This window comes from Xenopus tropicalis, chromosome 4 (assembly GCF_000004195.4).
Source record: "Xenopus tropicalis strain Nigerian chromosome 4, UCB_Xtro_10.0, whole genome shotgun sequence".
NCBI classification, from domain to species: domain Eukaryota; kingdom Metazoa; phylum Chordata; class Amphibia; order Anura; family Pipidae; genus Xenopus; species Xenopus tropicalis.
The window spans coordinates 59,331,216-59,344,426 of NC_030680.2; the positions used below are offsets into that span (position 1 = coordinate 59,331,216).

Here is a 13,211-nt window from a genome sequence, read left to right on the forward strand (position 1 = left end):
CTCTTCCTTCCGGGTCTGGTAGTGACGGGGCACAGAGTTGACGTCATCACTGGCTGCCCTGTCAACTTGCCAGTGTCCCTCCGCGTAGAGCAAAGAGTTCCGGCCCTGGGTGGCTTCTTGAGTTCCGAAGCCGATCGGTATACAGGCTGTCGTTTGGAACACGTTTGGCGTTTTTATAAAGATCCGGAGTGTTGACCGCTGGTCTTGAAGCCGGTGACTCTACGGGATCCTTCCGCACAGCCGCGGTGCTGCGGCCCAGCAGCCGCCATTTTGGTTTGTCCCGGAGCCGTGGAGAGAGCAGCAGTACCGGGCGGTGAGAGGAAAGACCCTTGGCTAATGACAGTGATTAAGGTGGAGGCTAGTGACAGGTTGGAGGGGACTGACAGCAATAGTGTGACTAGAATCTCTCTGAGGGCATCAGTGACACTTAATTTGTGAATAGTGGGGCGTGAGGAAGAAAGTGGAAGATCACTGACCAGAGGCTGTATGCAATGGTGAAGGGACACTGACAGAACGAAAGCCTGATAACGCGTGTGTTGTCTGTGTCAGTAAATATTAATGTAGCTTCAGTGATCTGGTGGAAGGGTGTCCGTGAAAGACTTTGGCATTAGACTTGTTGCACAAGTGACTATATGTATGGCAGGGGCATTTAGGGATTTTCTGAGGTGCATCTGGATAGCCTTCTTGTGAGATAGGGTTGTGACAGCTAAAAGTCTGTGTGGGTTAATTCATATGTGTTGTGATTTCTGTCCACTATAAGGGACACTTGAGGTTTCATTTGCTGTCACTCTGTCTGCTTATATATAAGTTCTTATGTAGTCTGTGTGTATTGCGTCTGTTGGTATACATGGAATAACTGGAAATGTATTGGCCCCACAGCCCTTGGGGAAGGTGACATTTTTCATAGGCTTACATTGATATTGTACACCAGCTGGGGCAATGTTAGCTTTGTGTGTGAATTTTGAGGCCAGTGCACACAACAAATTGTGGATTACACAGTTAAAATGTGCGCCCAAAAGAATTATTTTAAGCACATAGCCAAGAACGAATTAGAGGGAACATTCATTGGCGGCCATTACACTCATGTTCCACCCAATAATTGAAGGGTCTGTTTACCATATCTTTATGCCCATGTATGTCAAGTTTTTCTGTACACCTCATTCTTTATGCCTATATCTTAGTACTCCCCTCATCTTTTATATACGTGTGTGTGTGTGTGTGTGCAATGTCAGGAGCCTGTAATCCACTATGGAAAAGTATAAAAGCATACAGGATCTATATAGTGTTGACACATAATACAGGTATGAGATCCATTATCAGGAAACCCAAACAGCTCCAGATTATATGAAGGCCATCAACCCTATTTTAATGAAACCATTCATTTTTAAAAAGGATTTCATTTTTCTCTGTAATAATAAAACAGTACCATATACAGATACCAAGACATAATAATCCTTATTGAAGGTAAAAAAAAAAAGTTTTTTCTACTAAAAAAAAATTATTTTTTAGTAGACAAAGTATAATGATCCAAATTACAGAAAGATTCCTTATCCAGAAAACCCCCAGGTCCCAAGCATTCTGGATAATGGGCCCCATACCTGTATTACACACCGTATCTCATTCATTTATTATAGGCTTTAAATATGACAGTATGCATGCTGTACATGTGCTTTGTTATTTCCAAGTAACATATTTTGCCGGACTACCTAACCTTTAGAGGAACACGGTACCTAAGTAATTACTGTGTAAGATAATTTTGTAACTTTCATAGATAATTACATTTTGAATACAGTAGCAACACGTAGGTTAGTTGAAATACATGTTGTGTATTACATTATGATGTCTTGTAGAATGTTGGTTAACAAAGAGGACAAAATTACATTCCCTTTCTAGTAACATGATTTTCTCCTAGGAAACCGCTGATACAAATTAAAATATCTTCAAAGTGTCAACACTTTTTTTTTTTAATTTAAATAATCACTTTGCTGACTCAATAAAATTGGTTTCCTAGTAAAAGCAGCTGATTTATACTGCCTGCTAGTTATAGGTGCATGTATTTTTTGTACAGTTGCCTGCTGCTTCCAGAAATGTGCATTAGAGACCTCCATAGTGCATGCTTCACAGTTTTATTTACATATACATTTTAGAAGTCATTTTCATTGTTTATGCGCAAGCGCCTTTTGTTGTTCTCCTTTTTAGTTTTGTTCTCCTTTTGCCCTTACTGAGCAAGTGCAAGTTAGTCCTGGCATGTACATTCAACTATAATTTAGAGCACTGCTACTGACCTGCACATTCCAAATAAAGTGGAATATTTGCTTTTTAAAAACTGAATAACAATACCCCAGAACATTGCAGATCTCTATTATAAAAAAAAAAATTTAAGTTTTCCTGTAAATAAAGCTTTTTTTAATACATTTATTTTTTTCCGTGTATCATCCCAGGATACAGTATTGTAAGTTTAAGTACCAGAGTTCCTCCTTTTGGACCATATGAGGCACTGAGTTTGCTCACAAACCAAATACATTCTAGGCTGCATTAGCTAATAAATGAGGGCTCAAATTAAATTATAGAAATATCTATTGATAAATAGCAGGTTTATGACAGTAGCATAAAGGTCCAGTAAGAGAGGACTATTTTGCTGGTTACATTTCCTGAGCAGTAAGGTTGATATGGAGGCTGCATGACATATGCGAAGAGCCCAGACTTGGTTATAAGAGAAAAATAAAATCTTGGTTTTACGCACCACAAACAAGTTTTATTTGTAGATCGAACATATATGTATAGCATTGACAAAGCTGTGTCACAGTAAGAGACAAAATGTTTTTAACTTTTGTTTTTAAGGTAGCATATTGTTATTGATGCTAATAATAGTATCTTAATAGATGCTGACATTGGAAGCATGTTGACTGCAGTAATAACAGTTGTTGTTATAAGTGGATCAAGTGGGAAAGATGGGGAGTGATTACTCACAGTGTCAGCGCTACTGTGAAGAAGTGACAAGGTTTTTGTTAGAGAGAAATTCTTTCAGCTGGCAGTACTGAAAAGAGCAAATGAGATACAGCAGGTAGTTGGAGCTGATAGAGTGGAATTTTACTGGAATCCACCTGAACCCAAGGGACAGTTATGACAGACTAGGGAAATGGGGGAATTGGTAAAACAGATCACAACATGGAGTCCTGGAGTAGTATTTTTTTTAAAAGCCAGTGCTTCATAGTTGGAAACTCTGGAGACCACAGAAATAACAGTGTTAACATGTGACCTAGAACACCTTATTGCAGGGATTTCCATCCCAACTTCTACCTGAAATACTGATAGACACATGTGTGCGCTAATGAGTGTATTTTGAAAATGTACACTGTGTGGAAACAATTCTTAATTATTTAATCATTTCATAGGCAAAAGTATTTGGTATATTACTGCCTTCAGCTAATTGTAACCCTGAAAACTCCACTATAAAACAGTAGGAACATGGTGCTGTGCTCATGCAGTGTTACTGCCTCCCCCATGAAAATAGTTAGGAAATATTTAACATAATAAAACAGGAACGGAGGAATTTAAAGGACATGTAAACCCCACACACACAAATTTAATCAGTGAACAGCCTCTTTGAAATCTTTCAATACCTGCCAGACTGGTTGCCCAGAGGTTAATAGTAAGGCTGCAACATTCCCTTAATCACTTAGATTTGCTTCTCCTCTTGTAACCCACTCGGCCCCCTCCCTCAGGAATTTGCTTTGGCTGTTGGCTTGTGGGCATGCTCAGTTGTTCTAAGCTCAGATTACTAAACGCGCCCCCCAGTCTAGCAGCCAGTGAAGAGATGGCATTGCTGGTTCCCATAGAAAGTCAGCTCTACCTGTCTGCTTCAATTTTTTTCTCCTGAGCTCAGCTTTACCATTACAGGGCCCAAACAAAGCAGAACTTTTATCAAAGATGGTTCTGTCTGCATAAGCTTGTATTTTTGATGAAATGTATGGAGAATAAGAGTTTTTGTCTGTGTGTGTAGGCTGTTTGCAGATTTAACTGTATCCAATTATGTATCAGAGGAAAAATGGCCACCAGGTGAAAGCTGCTATTTGGTTTAGGAAAATGTGATGGTGCAGGCAAACGGAGGGGATATATGCAGTACAAATTATGCCATTTGGGTGGGGGAAACGTGCCCAACTGATATACATTGTAGGCAAATGTAGGCTTTACATGTCCTTTAAGTGCAGTTCAATGGGATGAAAAGTGAATAAATAGGGGTTGAAAAATAGGGAGTGCACATTAACTCATGTAATTGTTTAGAACTGTTGTTAGGAAAAAATGGTTTTACTACTTGTACAGTGAATATGGTTTATATATGGATTTGGAGTATTTTGCAAATACACAGTGTGTTGAATGAAGTTATAACTGACTATTGAATGTCCTGCATGCATCATGCTGTTCTGTTATACATAGATAGGCTTGTTTACTTGCATATCAGCTGCTTATCCTATATTAAATATAGGGACATTCCCTGTAATGTCCTTATATGTACTGGTTAAGAAAATACTTTAAATGCACTCTGTTAGACAAGTGCCAAGTTTATTAATGAAAGCTCTAATAGACAAGTGCCAGTTACCTTCCATATTTTCTCATTTTCACATGAGCACAGGAGATAGTGGGGATTGACTGATATGTCAGAATGGGGATTGATGACTTGGCATTGTCACGGCACACATTGGCATGGTACTTGAATATTTTTATGTGAATTACATTGAACTACTTCATTTACCTGGCTATGTACTAAAAATGAAAAAAGATAACTTGTTGCACCCCCGTAATACAGTGAGTCTTCAAGCAGTGTTTCTTAACCATTTGGGGTGGGACATAGATTAAAGTGATTTTTACTCATCCCGATAATTCATAGACTTGTGTCATTATTACTAGAAGGTCCACCCTAGTCCAGCCCAGCATTACTTATACCTCCTGACGCTCCCAATACTTTTTCAGCCAGGCATGCTGCAGCAGAAAGGTTGGGTTTGTGGGTGGGTCAAAGACTGGGGCACTGTTTACATTATTGCTCCAGCCTGTTGTATTTCAACTCTGTTCCAAATCCAGCTTCACTGTTACTGCAGCCATGCCTGAAAAAGGTAAGCAATGGGGGCTGGGGCAACAATGCGTTAAGGTAGCCAGAGGACCAATGAAAGCTGCCAACATGGCCCCTTCAGACTGAGTTGGCAGCTTATTGGCCTGTGTATGTGGACATATGACAGTCTGTCTGATAGATATCTGGCCAATTAACAGCCAGTTACCAATCAAGCTTATAAGAAAATCCTGCTAGACAATCTCCACATCAATGCGTTAATGCAATCCTCTCCTTTCAAATCTACCTGGGTCCCCATTTTAATCTACTTGTTGGCAAGAAGAACAGACCTGACAGTGTATGGCAAATTTTTGTTTTTACATATTAGAGTCAGGAAGTGATACTGGCAGAAAAACCTAGAATGTCATAGTATCATTATACATCAAGCACTGGCCAACATGGTGCATCAGTTCAATCCCATACATGTACAAATATACTGGTACATTTATATGTTTCTGAAACAGAACCAAAACAAAATTATATTGTGTCCAAGCATATTGTATGGATAAACTTGTGTTTAAGAGCATATTGTATTGGTGACTTTCCACCCAGAATGTGGATATCCACAATAGAACAGGTCGAAATACTAATGTTACTTTATCTACAATTACTGGGTTTGTTTTGCCCAGGCTTCTCTGTAGAAAGAAATAGTAGAAAGTGAATAGTAGCAAAATGGGCAGGTGTTCCAGTAAAATGGGTGGAGTAGAGTTTGGGTGGAACAGGAAAGCATAGATTCCTATTCACACAGGTCGGATTCTGGTGTTTAATGATAAATCAGGATACCTTTTCTACATATCTCCTTGGTCACATGGACACTGCTGGCACGTATGCAGCTACATTATGTAGGAATGTATTCAAGAATTGTCCCTTCCTTTCTCATTTTTTGGTTATATTATTCTCTGTCCTGATTTTCTCTTTTGCCCATGGATTTGTGCATCTTGTGTTGTGATTTTGAATGCAAATCACAGAATGTTTTTTAATGTGTTTGGTTTCCTCTGAGAAAACTGTCCCTGTCTTTGTGTGAAAGCAGCATAGAGCAGGTCAATGTGTGACAGCCTGCGACATGGAAATATATGATTGGCTTGCATTAAGCCAGAGTTTCATGGGCGCTGCACAGGGTGTTTCATGACAAGGTTACAGAGTCGCATTCCAGGCACAGATCCATGGAGAGGAGGAACGCACATTTCTGTTAATGTTAAAAAAAAAAAAAAAAAAAAAGTTACATGAATATGCTTCCATAGTGTGGGGATACACAACTGCTGTTGTATACTATTTCTTTGATAGGCTTTCTGGAGTACTGAGCAAGCCAGAGCTAACTGACAGGATTATTGTGGGCCAGACTTGCATAGACTGCTGCAGCATTATAAAATGAATTTACTGCTGCTGTTTTTGCCCATGCCTTTCATAAGTTTCCTCATACACTATGCCTTATCTGTTGATTTCTTCTGAACTGTGGCCTTTGCCAATAGCTCATCCTCAGGTCTCAGAAAGTCTAACCCCTTACTGCTTAAAGGGATGGTTCACCTTTAAGCTAACCTTTAGTATTTCATACAATTAATTATCCTAAGAAACTTTTCAATTGGTCTTCATTATTTATGTGTTATTGTTTTGGAATAATTTGCCAGCAGCCAGAAAACTATTTCTCTGTGAGGCTACAATTTCATTGTTATTGTTACTTTTTGTAACTTTCTTTTCTATTCAGGTCCTCTCCTATTCATATATTAGTCCAAACCACTCCCTGGTTGCTAAGGTAATTTAGATCCTAGCAACCAAATAGCAGCTGAAACTCCAAACAGCAGAGCTTCTGAACAAAATTTGAAATAATTAAAAAAACTACAAATAATAAAAAATAAAGACTAATTACAAATTGTCTCAGAATATTTTTCTCTAAGTCATACTAAGTTAACTCAGTGGTGAACAACCCCTTTAAGCATTCATGCACAGTGTTCCCTTTCCTGGCTTTTCTCTTTTATTTCTATTGCTATAATAGCTGCTTGATTTGATCTTTGTGTAGATGCTGTTATGCTCTATTGAGGGTTGCTTCACCTAGTCTGGCTTTGAAATTAGTTTTATTTAAAAACTTTTTATGTGTTACTTTTTGCTCTCAATGTGCTTCTTAAGCATGTGTGTGATATCACATAGCATTCATTTCCATATATTACAAATATTATTATTTTATTTATATATCTTAACATGCTCTTTCATAATATATATAATATATGACGATCCTATATGGATCGAAACGCGTAGACATTTTTGTTTAAATAAATTCCTTTTTTTTAATACACGTACTGTGAGTGCTTTCTAAGGGACAATATATATATATGTAACAGTCCACACGACAGCACCACACTCCAAAATCTGCTCTGCAGCTGCCCCTGTGCACGGGATATCACATAAATATCAAAATAAAACAGCCAGCACCAAGGGTCTTTGTATTTCAAAAAATCTCTTGTGTATTATAATTGCATGTACAACCGACGTTTCGGTCCCTTTTGGGACCTTGAAAAAGGTCCCAAAAGGGACCGAAACGTCGGTTGTACATGCAATTATAATACACAAGAGATTTTTTGAAATACAAAGACCCTTGGTGCTGACTGTTTTATTTTGATATATATATATATATATATATATATATATATATATATATATATATAATATATATATATAATATATTTGTGCCATCGTATATAATTGTGCGCCTTTTTTTTCTGCTTACTGCTGTTCAATACCTGGTCCTATGAAGGCCTTTATGCAAGTGGTTTCCCTGATTATGAAGGTGCAGAGTGCACCTGTCGCACATCTACTGTACATCTCTGTTGAGAGCTAGTATATACAGACCTCGGGCACCATTTGGTTCTCCTTAAAGCAAAAATGCTGTAACATATTGGAAGTTGAAAGCAATGTGCTCCATGTATTGCATTACATTCCCTGGAAAATGTGTTCGGTAGCAAAGTCTCATGTTTCTTGTTAGACTATTGTGCTATCATTTGGAAGTCTTTTTTTTTTTTTGTAGTGTCCCTACATCTCTTAACTTTAAATCTAATAATCTTTCTCATGGCATTTTATTCCATCCTCTCTTTTTTCATCATGTCCCTCATTTATTTTTCTCAGTCTTTTGCCATTCTCTTTCTTATCCTATGTCTTTATATTATAGTTTAAGTGTGTACTATGCATAGTACATAATACAAACTCATTCCATTCCTGCTAATATTACAGGTGACATTTTGTCTTATATTTATTGCAGAGCACTTTCAGTTGATTAAAAGGGACCACCTGAAAATGTGTATGACTTTTCTTAAATGAATGAGAGCATTAGGTTAGTGTCAGATCTCTGCCTTGTTTTGCACAATTAGCTGAAGACTACTGGAGGGAAACCTCTAAGGCTAATGCCAGACGAGGCATAGGGCGGATATTTTCGGCAAGAGGAAAAGCGCTATACGCATGAAAACGCAAGATAATGCAAAGTCTCATATTTTTATGCATCGGCTACATGAGCCTGCACCCTAGCATATCTCATTCATTGGAGTGCAGGCACAAGTTGAAGGCGTAGGGCGGAATTTTCAGCAAGTGCTTTTCCGCTTGCCGAAAATATCCGACCTACGCCTGGTCTGGTATTAGCCTTAGTTTCTCCAGTACCTGGTATTTAAACAGGTAGGGGGCACACTCACCAGAAAATAGGAAGCTAATGTGCTTCACACAGTTTATATTAACCCTATAGAGGCAAGTACTGCTGGACTGCCTGAGCTGTGCAATGCCAGATTGGAAGCTGTCCACCAAAAATATAAAATATATTTAAATTGACTTATAGATGTTTATAGATGAACACATTTACTGACATTTTATTAAAATTAACTTTTTGGTTTTGACTTCTCTGTTCTTAATTCTTTTAGCCATCATTCCTTGATGAATCAGTTTAATTTTGCACTGATTAATACATTTCTTGCAGTCTGTTGCTTTGGCTTTCAAACCATTCTTTTTTTATCTTCTCTCTCCCCTCCATTTTCTTTCCACCTGTGTTCCACTTCAATGCAAAGGTACAGTTTATGTACAAAAATGGATTCTGCTTCTTTGAACAAGGTTTCCTTTTTCTATTTACACCTTCTCCACTGAGAATCTGCAGAGTTAATTTGTAATGGGTAAAGACACACTGGGCTACTAGTAGCAGCTACTTTTTCAAGGCTACTAAACTCCAGAAAATACCTTGCCTTAGGGCTCTGGCACACGGGGGAGATTAGTCGCCCGCGATAAAACTCCCTGTTCGCGGGCGACAAATCTCCCCGAGTTGCCTACCCCTGCCATCCCACCGGCGAACATGTAAGTCGCCGGCGGGATGGCAGACGCGGCGGCGTGATTTCGCGCAAATCGCCGAAAAAGACTCGCGAGTCTTTTTCGGCGATTCCCTGAAATTGCCCCGCCGCGTCTGCCATCCCGCCGGCGTCTTACATGTTCGCCGGTGGGATGGCAGGGGTAGGCAACTCAGGGAGATTAGTCGCCCGCGAACAGGGAGTTTTATCGCGGGCGACTAATCTCCCCCGTGTGCCAGAGCCCTTAGACAAAACTGAGAATTGCCTCTGCTAAACACACGTAAAGACAATTATCAGTAAATAATCAGCAATGTCTTTTTTAGTAGCCACAACAAGTAGCTGCTAGTAGTAGCCTTGTGTCTCTTTACCCTAAGGGCAGTGGCAGATGTGGAGATTAGTTGCCCCGCAATATATTTTCTCTGCCGGGGGCGACTAATCTCCCTGCAGTGCCATCCCACTGGCAGGAATGTAAATCGCCGGTGGGATGGCATATGCGTTGCTAAAGGCAACTTCGGGTGATGGCATTGCGGGGGGATTAGTTGCCCACGACAACAAAGATTTGTCGCAAATTGACTAATCTCCCCGTCTACCACTGCCCTAAGAAGAGTTAATGAGACTCTCTGTCTGCCTCTGAACCAATTATATAAGTTTTATTAATCATTATTTTATTCATCCCCTTATAGTTGCTCAAAAGGGTTCAGGCGGTGGCTTAGAAAACAATAATCAACAAAACAATATATTTTTCTTTTAATAAATTATTTAAAACATAGGCAATGTGTTTTGATTGCATATATACTCATTTGTCTCATGCTGAACAATGGTATATTGCTTTTAACTACACACCTCTACGCTACACAAGCTAGAACCCCAGTCCGTCATAGATAGCCTTGAAAATTCCTCCACTACAGCCCTTCTCCTCAAAGCCTCTGGGTTCAGTGTGCTTAAAGAATAAGTAAACCTTTTTTTTTTTTCTATTAATAAAATTACTCTAAACAGCTTCCCAGATTGCCTGCCTTTGTCCCTCTGTTCTTTCTTACCTGGTTGCTGAGTTACATTCTGCTCTATTCCACTTTTTCCTTGTTCACAGTGAAGCCCCGCCCCCACTTCCTGTTCAGGTCTCTCACTACACCGACAACTTGTCAGAGTGGAGAGCCCCTTCTGCGCATGCCTGGAGGCAGCAGGAGCCAGCCTGTGTATGAGCAGGCTTTTTTTTTCCAGAAGGGTGGGGGCTTCTGCTCCTTCTGAAGAACTTTCAAACATGGCACATGTGACTGCAAAACACCAGGGGGAAGTGCTGGACACGGTGGATTAAGGTGGTCTTATATTAAAAATTAAGGTAGTGTAAAATGTAGAGAATAGTAGTCTAAGGCTAAATATATGATTTGTTTTTTTTTTTTTAACATTTACATCTCCTTTAATGCATATGTGCATTGATACTCCTTTTACAACCCTTGACATTTGCAAGCATGGTCGAGGGTTAAGCCATAATGGTGTAACGCAGCAGGTAATTTGTTGCTCTGCCTTTTATGGTTGTAGGGCTCCTGGCCATGGATAGAAGCCCAGACATCTTGTGCCATAAGAGAGAGTCATTGTTCTTATCAGGCTCTGGTAACTTATCGGGCTCTGGTTGTACCCTAAACTTAGTTTCTTCAGATTTTCAAGTCAGTAGCAGAGGTTAGAGAAACCTTATCCCTTGCAAAGATGTAGTGTGCACAGATCAGATTTCTAGTTTGGTGACCCATAAAACTATTGGAGTGTGCTCATGCTTTAGGAAATTGAACTGCTGTTTCTTTTTCTTTAAGTCAGTTGCAGATTGTGGTGTTAAGTTCTACCTATTTTGACAATTGCAGTCCCTAAAACTCTTTCACTATTAGATTTTCTAGTTAATTGTTTGCCAGACATAGGCCGCATGTAAGCTTCAGACTTTGGTCAGATTTCTTTTGGGCTGAATATAGTGTAGATGTGATTTGTAAAACTGTGCAATTTGGATCAATAGATTACCCTTGAAACCAGACTCAAATGTTGTGTGCAATCTGTCACGCCCAGTGAGAGCGAAATTAAAGTATCATGCATTGGAAGTCTTAGCTTTTGAATAAAGGACAGGTGTACTGGTATGAAATGTGTATACAGAAAGCCTAGGGTTTTTTGTAATTTGGATCAACATAGTCACAGTGACACGTTTCAGGTCTTCACAGAAACCTGCCACTATGCCTATATAAACCCGACTGCTCATATTTTCTTATTAAGGTTCCTACCTTCCTACCCCTTACTAACCTGTGTCGATTTCTGATGTGGCTTAAAGGAGAGCAGCTTCATGATTGGCTGGAGGACAAATGTAAAACCTGGTCTAGCCTATCAGAACATTGCTCCAGCCCCAAACGCAACATGACCGAGGAAGCTGCTTTCCTTGAAGACACATTAGATATCAGCACAGGTTAATACATTGTGAGCTGGGGGTAGATGGGGGCACCTCCATTAGAAAATATGATCAACACTAGGGTTTTATTGGCTTAGTAATACATTCCTGCTAAAATGTAATGTGTCACTGTTCCTTTTAATAAGCCCAATAGTATTGTTTAGCCAGTATGGATTTATGGACTGTGTAGGATGAGCTTGTCATTTAGTGCTTTCTGTATATCTGTTTCCAGATAAGAGATCCCAGATCCTTTAATATATTTATTTGTTTATGATATGCAAGAACCAGTAATGATCTGCAAAATAAATCCTTATAAATTGTCTTCTGTGATGTTTTTACTTAAAAGCATTCATTAGTAATGTCTTATGACTCACTTGGAAGTATTGGTGTATTGTAATAATAATAAGTATAATATAATATACTTTAAATATACTACAGGTGTGGGATCCCTTATCCGGAAACCTCTTATCCAGAAAGTTCCGAATTACAGAAAGGCCATCTCCCATACACTCCATTACAAGCAAATGTTGATTTCTTTTTTCTCTTTAATAATAAAACAGAACATTGTACTTGATCCCAGGTAAGGTATAATTAATCCTTACTGGAGGCAAAACAAGCCTATTGGATTTATTCAGTATTTAAATGATTTTTAGCAGACTTACGTTTTGGAGATCTAAATTACGGAAAGATTGCTTATCCGGAAAACCCCAGGTCCCGAGCATTCTGGATAACAGGTCCCATACCTGTACTTTAAATAAATCTACTTCTATCGGCTATGGAAAAGGGGGAATTTTTAAAGCACAGGCAGTTTTACACCACAATAGTTTACTTATGCATATCACAAAAAAAAACGTGTTTTATAAATGTAACCATTGTAGGAAATACTTGAGCAATGGGAGAAAAGTAGTAATCAGTAAGTCGGTGATGTGTGTGTGTGTGTGTGTATATTGCTTTTTTAGATGAGAACATTTTGTAGCAAAGTGTTTACTAGGAAGTTCAGATTTTATTGGAAAGTCCTATGGCTGATAAAGCACAATCTCTTCTTTTTCTATAACTACATCATTTGCAGCTCATTAAAGATGATTGAAAAAGATAAAGCTTACATATAACTTCAGTTAAATAAATTTGATTGACCTTTAATCACCCCTTCCTTTAGTTGAACAAATGTAATTTACTTTTAATCATTCCTTCCAAATATTATTAATAAATAATAATGTAATTTGCACAAAATGTACTGCAAATAAGGACATTTATGCAAAGTATGTCTTAAATGGCATCATATCATTTAAGTGATCCCATTTCAAATTTAGAGATGTATAATTGAAGAACAATTCTTCTCTAAATATCTGTTTAATGGTGTCCTTTGCAACACAGAAATGTTGAA

At 38.7% G+C, this 13,211-nt stretch overlaps 1 protein-coding gene across 4 annotated transcripts in view; it reads left to right on the forward strand.

Moving 5' to 3' along the window:
* The window catches only part of ap1g1 (adaptor related protein complex 1 subunit gamma 1), a 31,530-nt gene continuing 18,319 nt past the window's right edge, over positions 1–13,211 (forward strand). Inside the window, exon 1 of one of the 4 annotated variants that reach the window (XM_018093505.2) lies at positions 1–351. In XM_018093505.2, the coding sequence (XP_017948994.1) occupies positions 337–351 (15 nt within the window). In that variant the 5' untranslated portion in view covers positions 1–336. The remainder of the gene's footprint in view (positions 352–13,211) is intronic. The other 3 variants (XM_002933683.5, XM_018093506.2, XM_004913631.4) reach the window with 3 other exon arrangements.